Source organism: Trichechus manatus, unplaced genomic scaffold (genome assembly GCF_000243295.1).
Source record: "Trichechus manatus latirostris isolate Lorelei unplaced genomic scaffold, TriManLat1.0 scaffold00005, whole genome shotgun sequence".
Lineage (NCBI taxonomy): Eukaryota > Metazoa > Chordata > Mammalia > Sirenia > Trichechidae > Trichechus > Trichechus manatus.
Genome location: NW_004443941.1, coordinates 34,748,176 through 34,768,490, shown reverse-complemented (window position 1 = coordinate 34,768,490; position 20,315 = coordinate 34,748,176). Strand labels below are relative to the sequence as shown.

The 20,315-nt window shown below is 38.2% G+C and overlaps 1 protein-coding gene across 13 annotated transcripts in view; it reads right to left on the bottom strand.

Annotated features, from left to right (window-relative positions):
• The window catches only part of NLRC4 (NLR family CARD domain containing 4), a 152,353-nt gene that overhangs the window by 92,169 nt on the left and 39,869 nt on the right, over positions 1 to 20,315 (bottom strand). For 9 of the 13 annotated variants that reach the window (XM_023736286.1, XM_023736339.1, XM_023736300.1 and 6 more), the window contains exons 6-8: positions 17,655 to 17,825; positions 15,813 to 15,905; positions 6,427 to 6,594 (exon numbers count right to left, since the gene is read on the bottom strand). In XM_023736286.1, coding sequence (XP_023592054.1) covers positions 6,427 to 6,594; positions 15,813 to 15,905; positions 17,655 to 17,825 — 432 coding nt within the window. The other 4 variants (XM_023736326.1, XM_023736348.1, XM_023736358.1 and 1 more) reach the window with 4 other exon arrangements.

Below are 20,315 nucleotides of genomic sequence, written 5' to 3'. Positions count from 1 at the left end.
TTTTTAGCTCAGTAATGAAGTCACTCCTGAGGTTTACCCTTCAGCCAAAGATTAGACAGGCCCATAAAACAGAACAAGACTAAAGGGGAACAACAGCCCAGGGGCAAGGACAAGAAGGCAGGAGGGGACAGGACAGCTGGTAATGGGGAACCCAAGGTCAAGAAGGGGAGAGTGTTGACATGTCATGAGGTTGGCAAACAATGTCTCATAACAGTGTGTATTAATTGTTTAATAAGAAGCTAGTTTGTCCTGTAAACCTTCATCTAAAGTACAATTTAAAAAAATGAAAAAAAACTCATGAAAAGTTTTACACACGAAAAGTAACAATCTTTGATAGTTACAAGTGAGGGGAAGGGTGGGAAGGGAAAAACACTAACTAGACAATAGATAAGTGGTAACTTTTGTGAAGGGTATGACAGTACACAATACTGGGGAAGTCAGCACAATTTGTCCAACACAAGGTCCTGGAAGCTCCCTAGACACATCCAAACTCCCTGAAGGATTGAATTACGGGGCTGAGGGCTGTGGGGACCATGGTCTCGGGGAACATCTAGCTCAAATGGCATAACATAGTTTATAAAGAAATGTTCTACATTCTACTTTGGTGAGTAGTGTCTGGAGTCTTAAAAGCTTGTGAGCGGCCATCTAAGATACTCCACTCATCTCACCCCATCTGTAGTTCAGTAATGAAGTCACTCCTGAGGTTCACACTTCAGCCAAAGATTAGGCCCATAAAACAAAACAAGACTAAATGCGCACACCAGCCCAGGGGCAAGGACAAGAAGGCAGGAGGGGACAGGAAAGCTGGTAATGGGGAAGCCAAGGTCGAGAAGGGGAGAGTGTTGACATGTCGTGGGGTTGGCAACCAATGTCACAAAACAATATGTGTACTAATTGTTTAATGAGAAGCTAATTTATTCTGTAAACCTTAATCTAAACTACAATTTTAAAAAAAAGAACAAGTTTCAGAGTCTCTTCTGACATCCATTCTGGTCTTCTCTTTCTTCCCTGTCTTTTTAATGACCTCTTGCTTTCTTCATGTATGATATCCTTGATGTCATTCCACAACTGGTCTGGTCTTCGGTCATTAGTATTCAATGCATCAAATCTATTCTTGAGATGGTTTCTAAATTCAGGTAGGATATACTCAAGGTTATACTTTGGCTCTCGTGGACTTGCTCCTGCATTATTCAGCTTCAACTTGATTTGCATATGAGCAATTGATGGTCTCTTCCACAGTCAGCCCCTGGCCTTGTTCTGATTGATGATATTGAGTGTTTCCATCATCTCTTTCCACAGACATAGTCGATTTGATTCCTGTGTATCCCATCCTGCGAGGTTCACGTGTATAGTCGCCATTTATGTTGTGGAAAAAAGATATTTGCAGTGAAGATGTTGGTCTTGCAAAATTCTGTCATGCATTCTCTGGCATCATTTCTATCATCAAGACCGTATTTTCCAACTACTGATCCTTCTTTGTTTCCAACTTTTGCATTCCAATCACCAGTAATTATCAATGCATTCTGATTGCATGTTCAATCAATTTTAAACTGCAGAGGTTGGTAAAAATCTTCAATTTCTTCATCTTTGGCCTTAGTGGTTGGTGAGTAAATTTGAATAATAGTCGTATTAACTGGTCTTCCTTGCAGGCTTATGGATATTATCCTGTCACTGACAATTTTGTACTTCATGATAGATCTTGAAATGTTCTTTTTGATGATGAATGTGATGCCATTCATCTTCAATTTGTCATTCCTGGCATAGTCGACCATATGTTTGTCTGTTTCAAAATGGCCAATACCAATCCATTTCAGCTCACTATTGCCTAGGATATCAATCCATAAAGATTATAGACTAGAAAACCCTATGGGGGCAGTTCTATTTTGTCACATTGGGTTGCTATGAGTTGGAATCAACTCGATGGCACCCAACAACATATTCATACAACAGAATGTTTTACAGTAATGAGAATGAATGAAATACAACTACAGTCAATAATATGGATGAATTTCACACATATAAATTAAGAGAAAGAAGCAGATACAAAAGAATATGTACTGTATGATTCCATTTATGTAAAGTTCACAGTAACACCAAAATATATGTAAGTCCTAACCCCTGGTACCTGTGAATGTGAATTTGTTTGGAAATAGAGTCTTTGAATATGTTATCAGGTAAATTAACATGAGGTCATACTGGAGTGTGGTTGGTAGTAATCCAATCTGAGTGGTACTTTCATAAAAGAGGAGAAGCGACACAGAAGTAGAGGAAGGACAATCATGTGAAGATTCATCTACAAGGTAAGGAACTCCTGGGGCTACCAGAAACTGGGAGAGACAAGAAAGGATCTTCTCCTAGAGACTTCTGAGCATGGCCCAGCTGACATGTTGATTTGGAATTCTAGCCTCCATAACTGTGAGACAACACATTTCTGTTGTTGTAAGCCGCCTAGTTTGTGGAACTTTGAAATGACAGTCCTAGGAAACTAATATAATGGTGTTAGAAGTCAGGATAGTTGTTACCCTTGGGGAGGAGGGAGCTGTGGAGCTTGTAATCTTTCCTTTCTTGATCTAGGTGCTAGTTATATGGGTGTGTTCACCTGTGGAAATTCATGGTACTATGTACTTGTGATTTGTGTACTTTTTTTTACTTCAGTTCAAAATGTTCAAAAACAAAAGAAAACAAAACCCTGACTCTGGCTTCTTCTGCCTTCTAACATAATTCATATATATAACGGGGAAATAAATATGTTCTTCTCCCAGCTGTTTGTAGAACCCAGTGGTGGAGGGAGAAAGGGTGAGAGCTGGGATAGAGGCCTATTATTTATAAAGCACATTAACATGTCTTTGGATATGTAAAGGAAGGCCTAGAGATGAGTGTGATGGTTAAGATTGTGTGTGAACTTGGCTGGGCCATGATTCTCAGTGTTTTAATGTAATCACTCCCATGATTGAATATACTGTGAGTAGCCAACCAGATGAAAGGGAGTATCCTTGGGGGTGTGGCCCGCATCTGTATATAAGCAGACGTTCTGGCTTTTTGCTCTCTCTGGATCCTGCGGCTGCTTCCTGTTGTCTCATCTCCTGTTCTTGGGACTTGAGCTGTCAGCTTATCTGCTGAACCTGGGATTTGTCGATCTGCACAGCCTGTGAGTGGGAGCCCTGCTCTCGGACCCGCCGATCTTGGGCTTGCCAGCTTCTGTGGCTGTGTGACTTGGGAGAGGCCTCTATCCTGATCCACGGACTTGGGACATTCTAGCCTCTACAATCACGTGAGCTGTTTCCTTGATATAATCTCTCTCTATATATATATTTATACACTTTACTGGTTTTGCTTCTCTAGAGAACCCAGCCTAAGACAATGAGTTTGGATTTATGGGCTAAAAACAAAAGAATTACTCTTCATAATAAAATGGGAGGAATTTTTTTAGAGTTGCTGGAGTGACTGTAAGAGATGAAAATGGAAAGAGGAAAAGGCCAATTGACAGGCAGCTGAAGTGTGAATTGGCAGAAATGGTTAAGAGCCTCTTTGAGAATGGGAAAGTACCAAAGTTAAATTTAGTTATATGCTATTCAGAACTATCATGTAATCCCACCCTTCACAATTATCCAGAAGCTTGCAGTAAATCTGCCACACCCATGAATTTATTGGGATCTTTTGTGGAAGTTAAAGCTCTCCAGCTCTGGATTACTTGGAGAAGGAGGAAAAGAACCACTGCAGGAAGTGAGATGACACAGATCTAGGGACACCTCACCTCCAGCAGAATTCAGAGCCAGAGATGACCAGGGAACAAAAGTCCCGGATCTAGACTGACATCCTGGGCAGGATATGGATGAGGACATTGTTTTTTCTAGGCTGCAGTGTGCACCTTCTTCAAAGGAACATGAAATAAATATAATGGGTTGCAATCAGTATTTGTATTAAGTGAAATGAGATAGAAAAGAATAGAAAATAAAAGAGGACATCACACATAGCAAAAAATAATAACTTTTTGTGAAATTTTTTATGTGTATGTATGTGCGTATTAGATCATAGGATAAAATGTATTTTTAACTGTGAGTCACATTCAAAAAAGTGTGAAAGACTCTTGACTAGAGGTCTTAAAGCAAATACCTAGTATCCACTGGGAGTGCAGAAAACAGAGCATAGGGAAAGTATTTCACCAAGGAGAAATTTTTAATTTGGGTCTTAGAGGGACTGTAAGAGAAGATGAGGAAGGACATTCTATAAGGAGTACCTGTGGAAATAGTGTGAGATCATGAGGATGGAACCTCATGTAGGTGGAGAGGTGTGGCAGAAGATGAAGATAGAGAGGAGAGTGAGTTGAGGCTTGATTGTGAAGGGTCTTATACACCAAAACTGAGGAGTTTCTACTTCATTCTGTAGGCAAAGGAAGCCTACAGTTGTTTTTTTTTTTTTTAAGATAAGCCTCTATCTGGTACCCCTTGAAGCCCACAGAAGATAATAATCATAGAACCATTTCTTGGGCATATACAATGGGTCAACACCAAGCTTCTTATTTTATAGGTATTAGTTCAATTACTGATTAGCAAAATAACTGCTAATATTGTAGTTGTTAAAATTATCATCATTTGAAAGATGCTGAGGCTCATAGAGCTTAAGTAAGTTACTGCAGGTCACCCATCCCTCAATTAGAAGAGGCAGGCAGGTCTATCTGACTCCAAAACCAATGCACCTAGCCTCTTCATAAAGGCAGAACTTCTAGAGGAAATTGACAGATGGCCGTCTCATCACTTGACTAGAAAATAAAGGCAGAGAACACTTTGGCTCTCACCCTTCAGATTTTGCCTCAAGCCAAAGCAGATTGCTTTTTATACTTTTGTAAGGTGGAAGAAATATCTAGACAGGAGCTATGGTAGCACCTACACTTTATCTCCTTTTTCATCACCTCCTCCTCTCTTGTCCCCAACCCATTTCCCTGCTTTAGTCTGACAACCATCTTGTGTTTTTCTGTTTCCGCATAAAATGGAGATAATAATGGCTATATTTTATACAGATACAATAATCCCGTGAATACTTAAAAAAAAAAAACTACTTTGAGAATAAATTAGTTACTGCTATTGAGTTGTTTGTTTTCACTCCTTTTTTATTTGCATTTTAGGGTACGTCATTACAGCTAAATTTCCAGAAATTAGCTGCCTTCTGTTACGTTTATTTTTCTTCTTTACAAATGGAGGCCAGAGGCACTAGGAAATTAAAATCCAACAGTGAATTACTGCCTAGCTCAGTTCTTATCTCATTACACACACAATCTCCTTCTCTGGTCTCTATGGCCAGTCTCAGAAGTGGGCAAAGTAAGCAGCCACCTAATTAAAGATTTGAAAGAAGGTGAAAGACCTCTACTTAAAAATGCCTCCCCCTTGTGAAATTCTAATTCCAGACATGCCCTTAGGGCATCTTTGAAAAGGCATCTCCTTTCCACCTTCCTCAAAGTATGAGGATATCTGAGAGAGATTATTAGCTAACTAATTAGTCTGCCATAGAAGCCATTGGCTTTCTCTGTCACCAAGCATAGAGAAGAGGCCTGAAAGAATGACATCCAGGATGATATGGTTTTGTAGGTTGAGGGAATGGGTAGAGTAGATGTAAGTGGAATTAGGGATTAAAGGTAGGAAAGATCCAGAACTTGAGGCACCATTGTTGTTATTGTTAGTTGTCATTGAGTCAATTCTGACTCAGTGACCCCATGTGACAGAGTGGAACTGCCTCACAGGGTTTCCTAGGCTGTAATCGTTACAGAAGCAGATCACCAGGTTTTTCTCCTGGGAGTCCTGGGTGGGTTCCAACCACTGAGCGCTTAATCATTGCACCACCAGGGCTCCTTGAAGTACCATTAAAAAACTCATTTCTGTCGATTCTAACTCATAGCAACCCTATAGGACAGAGTAGAGCTGCCCCATAGGGCTTCCAAGCCTGTAAATCTTTACGGAAACAGACTGCCGCATGTTTCTCCCGTGGAGTTGTTGGTGGGTTTGAATCTCACTTTCCAGTTAGTAGTCTAGAGCTTAACCACTGCACCACCAGAGTGCCTTCCAACTGCCGAGCACGTAACTGTTGCACCACCAAGGCTCCTTGAAGCACCATTAAAAAACTCATTGCTGTCAAGTTGATTCTGACTCAGCAACCCTATAGGACACAGTAGAGCTGCCCCATAGGGTTTGTAAGGAGCTGCTGGATTATTCAAACTGCTCACCTTTTGGATAGCAGCCACTTAACCACTGTGCCACCAGGGCTCCTGAAGCACCATTAAGGAATGAAAAATCTTTAGGCAGCCTACGGATTTAGAGAGGTAAGCATCTCCAGGGGAGAAGGTTAAGGGGTGGGAAAAAAAAAAGAGGATCAGAGGTATGAGCAGGGGCTAAAAAAATAAAATTAAATAAAGTCATCTTAAAACTTTGCACCTACCTAAAATTCTAATCTCTGCATCTGTGAGTCTCCAGTTTTTCATCCCAAGTTTGATGAGTTGTGGGGCCTCTTTCAGTTGCTCCAACAAGCTGGTCAGACTCACTCGCACATCACACCACCAAGGCAGCATCAGCGCAGCTAGCTGTTCCAGGATGTTCAGCCTGCAAACTTGAAGAACCAGTGATAGTTCAGGAGTTGGATCCATCTTGAAATTGACGAGGGTGAAGGGATGTGAGGAAAGGAATGATCTTTATATTTAGAGGCTTTGCAGCCTACTCAATCTGGAAGGATAGTTAAGGAAGCCTCATTTTAGACACACTTCTGATTTTGGTTAACTTTTTTATGGAAAATTTCAAACATATACAAACATTGCATAGAACAATATAATGAAGCTGTATGTGCTAATAAGCTAACTTCAACAAATCAAATCATGAACAATCTTGCTATATCCTTGCCTGATTCCTCCTCTTCTCTATTATTATGAAGTGAATCTCAGTATATATCAGTTCCTTTTTTTAAAAAAATAATCCCAATATAACTATCACACCTGAAAAATCTTATCACTAATTTATTATGCAAATTTGTTTTGAACATCAGTTACTGTCAGACATTGATCATCTTGAAGAAGGTAAGCAGGTAGGAGCCTCAGGTATAATGAGCATGTACAACTAGTAACTCAAAAGATATGGGTCTCACGCTCATCAAAAGACTTCACCAAAAAAGTAAAAAGAGGATCTTCAGACTAGGGAAAAATTTTTGGCTACAACAAATCCAATCAGTGTCTAATCTCTAAAATCTACAGGAAAATCCAACACCTCTACAATAAAAAGACAAATAATCCAATTAAAAAATGGGCAAAGGATATGAACAGACACTTCACCAAAGAAGACATTCAGGCGGCTAACAGACACATGAGGAAATGCTCATGATCACTAGTTATTAGAGAAATGCATATCAAAACTACAATGAGATACCATCTCACCTGACATTACTGGCACTAATTTAAAAAAAAAACAGAAAATAAGAAATGTTGTAGAGGCTACAGGAAGATTGGAACCCTTATGCACTGCTGGTGGGAATGTAAAGTGGTACAACATTTTAGAAAACAATATGGCACTTCCTTAAAAAGCTAGAAATAGAAATACCATGTGATCCAGCAATCTCCTAGGAATATGTGTTAGAGAAATAACAGCCATCACATGAATAGACATATGCACACCCATGTTCGTTGCAGCATTACTCACAATAGCAAACAGATGGAAACAACCTAAGTGCCCATCAGCAGATGAATGGATAAACAAACTGTGGTACATACGCACAATGGAATAATACACAACAATAAAGAACAATGATGAATCTGCAAAACATCTCACAACATAGATGAATCTAGAGGGCATTATGCTGAGTGAAATAAGTCAATCATAAAAGGACAAATACTGTATGAGACCACTATTATAAAAACTCATGAAAAGATTTACACACAGAAAGAAACAATCTTTGATGGTTACAAGGGAGAGGAGGGATGGGAAGGGAAAAACACTAACTAGACAACAGATAAGTGGTAAGTTTGGTGAAGAGTAAAACAGTACACAATACTGGGGAAATCAGCACAACTTGACGAAGGCAAGGTCATGAAAATGCCATAGACACATCCACACTCCCTGAAGGACCAAATTACTGGGCTGAGGGCTGGGGACCATGGTCTCTGGGGGTATCTAGCTCAATTGGCATAACATAGTTTATAAAGAAAATGTTCTACATTCTACTTTGGTGAGTAGTGTCTGACGCCTTAAAAGCCTGTGAGCGGCCATCGAAGATACCCCACTCATGTCACCTGTCTGGAGCAAGGGAAAGTGAAGAAAACCAAAGACACAAGGGAAAGATTAGTCCAAAGGACTAATGGACCACAACTACCACAGCCTTCACCAGACTGAGTCCAGCAAAACTAGATGGTGCTGGCTACCACCACCAACTGTTCTGACAAGGGTCACAATAGAGGGTCCTGGACAGAGCTAGAGAAAAATGTAGAACAAAATTCTAACTCACAAAAAAAGACCAGACTTACTGATCTGACAGAGACTAGAGAAACCCTGAGAGTATGGCCCCTGGACATCCTTTTAACTCAGTACTGAAGTCACTCTTGAGGTTCACCCTTCAGCCAAAGGTTAGACAGGCACACAAAACAAACAATTACATGTAGCTCAACCACACATACGAGATTAAATGGGCCCACCAGCCCAGGGACAAGGATGAGAAGGCAGGAAGGGGGCAGGAAAGCTGGACAAATGGAAATGGGGAAACCAAGGTCAAGAAAGGGAGAGTGTTGACACGTCGCGGGGTTGGCAACCAATGTCACAGAACGATATGTATATTAATTGTTTAATGAGAAACTAATTTGCTCTGTAAACCTTCATCTAAAGCACAATTAAAAAAAACAAAAAAAAGACTTGGGCCTCCCATACATATATGGTCAATTGATTTTCCACAAGGGTGCAAAGACAATTCAATGGGGAAAGAATGATCTCTTCAATAAACAGTGCTGGGACAACTGGATTTCCACATGCAAAACAATGAAGTTGTACCCCTAACTCATACCATATGTGAATATTAACTCAAAATGGATTAACAACTAAAATATAAGAATTAAAACCATAAAACTCTTAGAAGAAATCATAGGGTAAAACTTGGAGACCTTGTTTTTGACAATAGGATTCTTAGTTAAGACACCAAAAGTACCGGAGACAAAAGAAAATTTTGACAAATTGGTCTTCATCAAAATGAACAATTTTTTCCTCTTTTTTTTTGTGGTGAAAATACATACAACAAAACATCCACCAACACAAAAACTTCTAAATTTACAATTCAATGACTTTGATTACCTTCTTCATGCTGTGGCATCACTATCACTATCCTTTTCCTAAATATTCCACCACCGTTAACATAAACTTAATGCACCCCACAAACAAAAACTCTTCCTTTTCCTCTCTGTCCCCACGCCTGGTAACCATTAATAATCTTTGGTTTCTATATATTTACTTATTTCATATAAGTTAAATTATACAGCATTTGTTTTTTGCAACTGACTTATTTCACTCAACATAATCTTTTCAAGGTTCATCCATGTTGTAGCATAGATCAGAACTTCATTTCTCTTTATAGCTGCATAATATTCCATTGTATGGAATGATACATCCAATAAGGATCTAATATCATATATATATATACATTTTATTTATATATACATGGAGCCCTGGTGGCGTAGTGGTTAAGAGCTCATCTGTTAACTAAAAGGTTGGCAGTTCAAATCCTCCTAGTTTGATTAATAGTGTCTGGGGTCTTAAAAGCTTATGTGCAGCCACCTAAGATGCAGTTACTGGTATCTATTTGTCTAGAGCAAAAGAGAAAGAAGGAAACCCAAGATTCAGAGTAGTAACTGGATTACAGGACTAATTGTCTCTATGAATCACTGCCTCCCCTACCTTGAGACCAGAAGAACTAGATGGTGCTTGGCTCACTACTGAACATTCTGATCAGGGACACAATAGATGGATCCTAATAGGAAGAAAAATGTGGAACAAAACTTCAAATTCTTAAAGAATCCAAACTTACTGAACCCATTGAGACTGGAGGAATCCCTAAAACTATTACCTTGAGATACTCTTTAAACCTTGAAACGAGACTGTCTCCTGAAGTCATTTTTTAACTAAATAGCAAGTTAGCTCAAAAAGTACAGAATGTTGAGTTGAGTACTGAGATTTTTAAAAAAATTATCTATATGAGATCAAATGGACAACAGTTATTCTAAACCATAGATGAGACGTTTAAATAAGGGGACAATGAGACTAAGTTAATGGGAGTGAAACAACTAGAACAGAAATAATGAAAATGACACAATGTGAAGAATGTAACCAATGTCACTGAACATTGTGTGTGGAAATTATTGAATGCAAGTGGGTTTTGCTGTGCATATTTTCACTAAAAGTACAATAAAATATTTTTAGAAATACTTCACATTTTGTTTATCCTTTCATCTGTTGATGGACATTTTGGTTGTTTTCATCTTCTGGCTATTGTGAAAGTGCTGCAATAAACCCTGGTCTACAGGTTTCTGTCTGTGTTCCTGCCTTTACTTCTTCTGGGTATATACCTAAGATTGGGATTGCTGGGTCATAGGGTAATTCTATGTTCAACTTCTTGAGGAATCATCAAACTTTTCACAGTAGCTGCTCTCAGTGTGTGAAGGCTCCAGGTTCTCCACAACCTCACGAACGCTTGTTGTTTCCTGTTTTTGATTGTTTGTTTTTAAATAATTGCCATTCTAATGGGGGTGAGGTGATATCTCATTGTGGTTTTGATTTGCATCTTCCTAATGGATAATGATGTTGAGCGTCTTTTCAAATGTTAGCTGACCATTCGAATATCCTCTGTCATTCAAGTCCTTTGTTCAAACTGAAAAATGAACAATTGTTGTACATCAAAGGATGTTGTCAAGAAAATGAAGAGACAACCTACAGAATGGTAGTAAATATTTGATGACAACATATCTGATAAGGATTTAATATCCAGAATATATAAACAACTCCTACAACTCAACACAAAAAGACAAACAATAGAATATTAAAATGGACAAAGGACTTGAATAGACATTTCTCCAGGGAGATATACAAGTAGCCAATAAGCAAATGGAAAGATGCTCAATATCTTTAGTTATTATGGATATACAAATCAAAACCACAATGAAATTCCACTTCACCCCCACTAGGATGGCTATTATCAGAAAGACAGAATATAACAAATATGGCAAAGATGTGGAGAAATTGGAACCCTTGTGCATTGCTGGTGGGAATGTAAAATGGTTCATTTACTATGGAAAACAGTTTGGCAGTTCCTTATAAAATTAAACATGATTATCATATGGCCCAGCAACTCTGCTCTTAGCCATATACACACGAGACTTGAAAGCAGGGCACCAACATTTATTGCAGTATTATTCACAATAACTAAGTGGTGGCAATAACCCAAGTGTCCATCAGTAGATGAATGGATGAATGGATAAATAAACGTGGTATATCCATAATACAAGGAAGAAGGACCTGGCAGTTTACTTCTGAAAAAATCGGCCAGTGAAAATCTTATGAATAGCAGCAGAACATTGTATGATATGGTGCTGGAAAACGAGCCCTTCAGGTTGGAAGGCACTCACATACGACTGGGAAAGAGCTGCAACCTCAAAGTAGAGTAGATCTTAATGACATGGAGGGAGTCAAGCTTTTGGGACCTTCATTTGCTGATGTGGTACAACTCAAAATGAGAAGAAACAGCTGCATGCATCCATTAATAATCAGAACATGGAATGTATGAAGTATGAATCTAAGAAAATTGGAAGTCATCAAAAATTAAATGGAACACATAAAGATCGATATCCTAGGCATAAGTGAGTTGAAATGGACTGGTATTGGCCATTTGAATCAGACAATCATATGGTCTACTATGCTGGCAATGACAAATTGAAGAGGAATGGCATCACATTCATCATCACAAAGAACATTTCAATATTCATCCTGAAGTACATCGCTGACAATGATAGGATAATATCCATACTCCAATGAGTCAGAATCGACTTGATGGCAAAGGTTTACAAGGGAGATCAGTTAATACGACTATTATTCAACTTCATGCACCAACCACTGAGTCCAAAGATGAAGAAATTGAAGACTTTTTATCAACTTCTGCAGTATGAAATTGATCAAACATGCAATCAAGATGCATTGATAATTACTGGTGATTGGAATGCAAAAGTTGGAAACAAAGAAGAAGGATCAGTAGTTGGAAAATATGGCCTTGGTGATAGAAATGACGCCGGAGATTGCATGATAGAACTTTGCAAGACCAACAATTTATTCATTGCAAATGCCTTTTTTCACCAACATGAATGATGACTATACTTGTGGACCTTGCAGGATAGAATACACAGGAATCAAATCGACTTAATCTGTGGAAAGAAACAATGGAAACACTCAATATCATCAGTCAGAACAAGGCCAAGGGCCAACTGTGGAACAGATTATCAATTGTTCATATGCAAGTTGAAGCTGAAGAATGTAGGAGCAAGTCCATGTGAGCCAAAATGCAACTTTGAGTATATCCCACCTGAATTTAGAGACTATCTAAGAACACTAATGACTGAAGACAGGATGAGTTGTAGACTGACATCAAGGACATCATGCATAAAGAAACCAAGAGGTCATTTAAAAAAAACGGAAAGAAAGAAAAGACCAAAACAGATGTCAGAAGAGACCCTGAAACTTGCTCTTGAATGTAGAGTAGCTAAAGCGAATGGAAGAAATGATGAAGTAAAAGAGCCGAACAGAAGATTTCAAAGGGCAACTTGAGAAGACAAAGTAAAGTACAGTAATGAAATGTGCAAAGATCTAGAGTTAGGAAGCCAGAAGGGTAGAACACACTTGACATTTCTCAAGCTGAAAGAACTGAAGAAAAAATTCAAGCCTCGAGTTGCAATACTGAAGGATTCTATCGGAAAAATATTGAACAATGCAGGAAGCATCAAAGGAAGATGGAAGGCAACTATCACGGCCTCCACCAGACTGAGTCTAGTACAACTACTGACTGCTCTGATAGGGATCACAATAGACGGTCCCAGACAGAGCTGGAAAAAAATGCAGAACAAAAGTCTAACTCACAAAAAAAAGACCAGACTTACTGGCCTGACAGAGACTGGAGAAACTCTGACAGTATGGCCCCCGGACACCCTTTTAGCTCAGTAATGAAGTCACTCCCGAGGTTCACCCTTCAGCTGAAGATTAGAAAGGCCCATAAAACAAAATGAGACTAAAGGGGCACAACAGCCCAGGGACGAGGACAAGAAGGCAGGAGGGGACAGGAAAGATGGTAATAGGTAACCCAAGGTTGAGAGTATTGACATGTCATGGTGTTGTTAACCAATGTTATAAAACAATATGTGTACTAACTGTTTAATGAGAAACTAGTTTGTTCTGTAAACCTTCATCTAAAGTACAATAATAATAATAATAATAAAAGACGGAAGGAATACACAGAGTCAAAAGAATTGGACGACGTTCAACAATTTCAGGAGGTAGCATATGATCAAGAACCAATGGTACTGCAGGAAGAAGTCCAAGTTGCACTGAAGGCATTGTCAAAAAGACAAGACTCCAGGAATTGATGGAATACCGATTGAGATGTTTCAACAAATGGATGCAGCCCTGGAAGTGCTCACTCGTCTATGCCAAGATAGTTGGAGGACAGTTGCCTGGCCAACTGACTGAAAGAGATCCATATATGTGCCCATTCCAAAGAAAGGTGATCCAACAGAATGCAGAAATTATCAAACAAAAACTGTTGACTTGTTGCTGTCGAGTCAACTCCAGCTCATAGCGACCCAATAGTGACCCTATAGGACAGAGTAAAACTGCCTGTATAGGATTTCCAAAGAGCAATTGGTGGATTCAAACTGCCAATCTTTTGGTTAGCAGCCTGAGCTCTTAACCACTGCGCCACCAGGGCTCCATTATCTAGCAATATCATTAATATCATAAACAAGTAAAATTTTGCTGAAGATCATTCAAAAGTGGTTGCAGCAGTACATGGACAGGGAACTGCCAGAAATTCAAATCGGATTCAGAAGAGAATGCGGAACAAAGGATATCATTGCTGATGTCAGATGGATCCTGGCTGAAAGCAGAGAATACCAGAAAGACGTTTGCCTGTGTTTTATTGACTATGCAAAGGCATTTGACTGTGTGGATCACAACAAATTCTATATAACATTGCGAAGAATGGGAATCCCAGAACACTTAATTCTGCTCATGCAGAACCTGTGCATAGAACAAGAGGTAGTCGTTCTAACAGAACAAGGGGATACCGCGTGGTTTAAAATCAGGAAAGATGTGCATCAGGGTTGTGATCTTTCACCATACTTATTCAATCTATATGCTGAGCTGGACTATATGGAGAAGAATGAGGCATCAGGATTGGAGGAAGACTTATTAACAACCTACAATATGCAGATAATACAACCTTGCTTGCTGAAAGTGAAGAGGATTTGAAGCAGTTATTGATGAAGATCAAAGTCTACAGTCTTCAGTATGGATTGCACCTCAACACAAAGAGAACAAAAATCCTCACAACTGGACCAATAAACAACATCATGATAAATGGAGAAAATATTGAAGCTGTCAAGGACTTCATTTTACTTGGATCCACAATCAACATCCATGGAAGCAGCAGTCAAAATAAATCAAATGATGTATTGCATTGGGCAAATCTGCTGCAAAAGGCCTCTTTAAAGTGTTAAAAAGCAAAGACATCAGTTTGAGGAATAAGGTGCACCTTCCCCAGGCCATGGCATTTTCAATTGCCTCATATGCATGTGAAAACTGGACAGTGAATAAAGAAGACCAAAGAAGAATTGATGCCTTTGAATTATGGTGTTGGTGAAGAAAGTTGAACATATCATGGACTTCCAGAAGAACGAACAAATCTGTCTTGGAAGAAGTACAGCCAGAATGCTCCTTGGAAGTGAGGATGGCGAGACTTTGTCTCAAGTACTTTGGACATGTTATCAGGAGGGACCAATCCCTGGAAAAGGACATCATGCTTGGTAAATTAGAGAGTCACTGAAAAAGAGGAAGACCCTCAATGAGATGGATTGACACAGTAGCTGCAATGATGGGCTCAATCATAACGATTGTGAGGATGGCACAGGAGCAGGCAGTGTTTTGTTCTGTTGTACATGAGGTTGCTATGAGTCGGAACTGACTCGATGGCACCTAACAACAACAACAACAATAATCCATACAATGGCATATCACTCAGCCATGAAGAGAAATGAAATACTAATAGATGCTATAACATGGACAAAACTTGAAAATATTATGCTGAGTGAAATAAGCTAGCAGAAAAGGACATTGTATGACCTAATTTATATGAAATATCTAAAATAGGTAAATGCATAGAAATAAAAGTTTATTAGTGGTTATCAAGGGCTGAGGGGAGGAGGAAACAGGAGTTACTGTTGAAAGGGTACTGAGTTTCTATTTGGGGTGATGGAAAACTTTTGAAAATGGTTAGTGGTGAGGATAGCTAACATAGAGAATGTAATTAATGTCCCTAATTTATACACTTAGTTATGATTAACACTTTTTGTTATATAACTTTTTGTTATATTTTACCATATAAAAAAAGATATAGGCCTGTATTCCTTAAGGGCAGTTTAGGAAAGGGCTAGGTGACTTTTTTAAGGTTTGTATATTGGGTAAAAGAGACTTCAAGGCTCAGGCTGTGTTCTTCTGACTATCCAGTACACATATTCAAGTATCTGATTTTGGCTGAATTATCATTTTTACCCAGTTCATGTAGAGCTTCATTTCCATCCTTTTCCAGGTAATTTTCAGATAAATCAAGAATTTTCAGTTTGACCAAATTATGAAGATTCTGACCTGAAAGAAAAATTTAATAAAAAATAAAGACTTCAGGGTAATATATACGCATTTAAAAATATCCTTAAAAGAATTCTGAGCCCTTGTCTTCATTGCCGATGGTAGTGCAAGCCATCATTTGACTTAATGAATTTAATTATTCCCAAATATACTTGGATGAGCTTAACTCGTATCTCCTATGGTTATGACCAAATCGTCAAATATTTCCTGATCCTACATTCGGGATAATAAAGTCCAGGTCACATAGAGCCTAAAGAAGCACAGGTTATAGTTGTTATGTCACTATAAGAAAGTCACTCTGTCTCTCTAAGTGTCAGTATCTTCATCTGTAGAATGAAGAGGTTGAATTAGGTAAACTGTGAGTTTGCTTTCAATCCTAAAATGTCTTATCATGCAGGTAAAACAGAGGAACAAAATGTATATAAGAAAAATAGAGAAACAATCCAAAATGGTAGATGTAAATCCAACCGTATCAATAATTACATCAAACGTAAATGAACTAAACATTCTAAATTAAAAGGTATAGATAATCAGACTGGATTAAAAAAAAAAAAAAAAGCAAGACTCAACTCAATGTTGTCTCCACAAGATTTACTTTAATACAAAGTCAGAAATATGGTGAGGTAAAATATATGGAAAACTATTTTGCATGCAAACATTAATCATAAAATACCTATATCTAGAGTTATTCTAGATAAGAACTGCTTAATTCTTTTCTTCACTTCAGCTATTTATCATGGTAGCTTAATCTGATTGGAATTTTTCTCTATCAAGACTAATTAGAAAACTCTTTTAAAAAAATACGTTTTCTCTTATTATATACGTTTACTCTTATTATAAGCAATTATTATTTTAAATTAATTGTATGAGTTCTTAGAGTAAAATATCTTCTGGGGTTTGGTGCTCTAAAATTAAAAAAAAAAAAAAACAGCTGAACTCCTCTTTTGAAGGATATATTTACTATTTTTGGTTTTAAGCCTATCTCTCTCCAGTGATAAACAGAGAAGTAAACGATTGTGCTCATCATTTCTGTTTTCCCGGTGTTCGTCAGCCTTTTCTAATAATGGTTTTCCCTAGCTGTTTAAATTAGCATACAAGTGGTTTCTCTGGTAATTTTCACAGACTCCCTGCAGTTGTATAGTCTAATTTTAAAACGGTTAGGTCATCTTTTTTCCAAACTCCAAATTTAAAAACATGTTTGAATTGAAAATAGACACTTTTAAAAACAGAAATATGCAAAAATTTCTCTAGAGTTGATTTGCACACTCTTTGGGAACCCCAAAGCATTAATTGTTATATTAATGTACATTAACTCCATCTTAATAGGGCAATTTATAAGAATTAGAAGGATTGAGAACATTTGAGGAAATCCTTCCCTCTCTGCTTCTCAACCATTCATTTATCCATTCATCCAAATATTTATTAGGCAGTAATTATATGACAGGATCCATGCCAAGTTTCAAGCACTTATTTAATTTCTTCCTTTTCAACTTCTCTTAAAGTTATAACATGTTTGATTATTCTGAAATTCTATTATCCATCTGTAATAAATTATAATTCCAATAAAGGCTCATGGAGAAAAATCTTTAAAAAAACGGACTGAATTTTACCTGGAAGACTTTATTTTCCAGTTTTTTCTTTAAATTAAATTTCCCTTTGAGAGATTCCTATCCTCCTAAGTTGGCATTAGTATGAAAGCACCACATGTTCTGTTACACTGTTTTTATTCAGTTTATTCAAACAACTTACCTAGGGTTTTCATGGCATTTGCAGACAGGCAACAGGCGACTAATTGGATTTCTTCAAAGTCACAAGGTTCAGCTGATAGAGACTTGACTATGTAATCCATTCCCTCACCAATGTCAGACAAGTGGGTCAAACGAAGTAAACACAACTTCTTCAGGTTTGTCAGACCTTCAGCTACAAACAAATTGAGAGGAAATGCGCTAAGATACCAAGTTAATTTGATTTAAATGTAGATTAATGCACTAAAAAAAGGCAGAGAAAAATTGTGCAGAAACCTTACCATGCTCTTTCTGTAGAGCATATAAAGAGCCAAAGAGAATTGATTTTCTTTCAACTGTCACTTTCCAGTCTCCTGGATCATGCAAAGGTCATTTATGTTGAGGTTGCACTCTAAGTAGCATGAGAAAAACTACAGTAAATGTATAATATTTTAATGGGTATCTATGTGTACTCTTACCATAGAATGAAGTCTTTTGGGAACACTGTCTCTTTAGTTCCCTCAAAAATCATAGAAGTTGGTAGCTGAGTCCAGAGGGGCAATGTGGGGACTTCAGTTCCTTTGTGTGTTTCCAGGGCAACCGTCCTCAGCCTCAACAGAACCCTGCTTGGGACCTCATGGTATGGGGTCTGCTCAATGCTTTAAAATTGGAAAACCACATCCAATGCAGCAGATTTATCTTTTTTCAGTAGTACAATGGGAAACACTCTCAAATGTCCCTCATTCTTAAGGCTTATTGTGGAGTTTAGGATTAATTAGTCATAACCAGACCACACCAAGCCCATTGTTGTTCAGCCGATTTCGACTCATAGTGACCCTATAGGACAGAGTAGAGCTGCCTCATAAGATTTCCAAGGAGCGACTGGTGGATTCAAACTGCTGACTTTTTGGTTAGCAGTTGAGCTCTTAACCACTGCATCACCAGGGCTGCTAATTAGGCATAGCTCTGTTTTATTAAAATATTTCTTTCTCTTGATGGCACTCTAGCCTATTATTATTGTGCTGTTGTTGCAGGTGCTGTTGAGTCAATTCCGACTCATGGCAACCCCATGTGAAAGAGTAGAACTGCACCAAAGGGTTTTCTAAGCCATAATCTTCACAAGAGCAGATCACCAGATCTTTCTCCCGAGGAACTAGTGGGTTTGAACTGCCAACCTTTTGGGTTGCAGCTGAGTACTTAACCCTTGTGCTGCAAGGGCTCCTTATTCTAGCCTATAGGAAATAAATATGTTTTAATATCATTCTTGCAGATAATATAATAATATAATGTGCTTAGCACGGTGCCTGGCACACATAAGCCCTCAATAACTGTTAATGGTTGTCGTGGGAGTACATACAGCTTAGAGGTTGGGAGCACAAATTTGCAGTCTGTTTGATTCCTGGGTCCCCTATTTAATAATTGTGTAAACTTGGGCAAGTTATTTAACCTTTTAATTGTGGCTTTGGGGGTAATTACAGCTATGGGCTAGGATTATTGTGAAGATTCAGTGAGATGAAGTATGTAAAGGTGCCTAGGATAGTGTCTAATCTATTGCACAGTAACTCTATAATAAATAGCAAGTTACTATTAATATAGTTAAACTGACTTATTCAATCTCAAGTTTTGATTCCTTAATAGCAGAACCAGACTTTCCTGGAAAGTTAGTTTTTGAACGCATTCTCTACCAAATGGTAAGACCATGGTCACATCAATAAATTTTTTTGGTCCCAGTGGAATCTTCTGCAAAATAACCAAGTTGACCTTCATGTTCTCAGGCTTTTTCCAGTTCTGATATTCTGTAAAACCCATAGGCATGCAGTAAATGTTGATTGAACAACTGTATTAATTTGATTGTTCTCATGTAAGTTATATATATATATATATAAAGAGAGAGAGAGAGAGAGAGAGAGAGGTCATCTAGGTTTTAATTACAGGCATACCTTGAGATATTGTGGGTTCAGTTCCACACCACTGCAATAAAGCGAATATCACAATAAAGCAATTTTTTTGTTTCCCGGTGCATATAAAAGTTATATTTACACTATACTTAAGTTTATTAAGTGTGGAACAGCATTATGTCTAAAAAACAATGTACATACCTTAATTTAAAAAAATACTTTATTGCTTTAAAAAAAGTGCTAATCATCATCTGAGCCTTTGTTGGTGGAGGGTGTTGCTTCAATTTTGATGGCAGCTGACAGATCAGGGTGGTGGTTGCTGAAGTTTGGGGTGGCTGTGGCGATTTCTTAAAATAAGACAACAATGAAGTTTGCCACATCAATTGACTCTTCCTTTCATGAAAGATTTCTCTGTCGCATGTGATGCTGTTTGATAGCATTTTACCCACAGTAGAACTTCTTTCAAAATTGGAGTCGATCCTCTCAAATCCAACTGCTACTTTACCAACTAAGTTTATGTAACATTCTAAATCCTTTGTTATTGTTTCAACAATGCTCACGGCACCTTCACCAGGAGTAGATTCCATCTCAAGAAACCACTTTCTTTGCTCATCCATAAGAAGCAACTGCTCATCCGTTAAAGTTTTATCATGAGATTGCAGCAATTCAGTCACAGCTTCAAGCTCCAGTTCTAATTCTAGTTTTCTTGCTATTCCTTTCCACCACATCTGCAGTTACTCCCTCCACTGAAGTCTTGAAGTCCTCAAAGTCATCCATGAAGGTAGGAG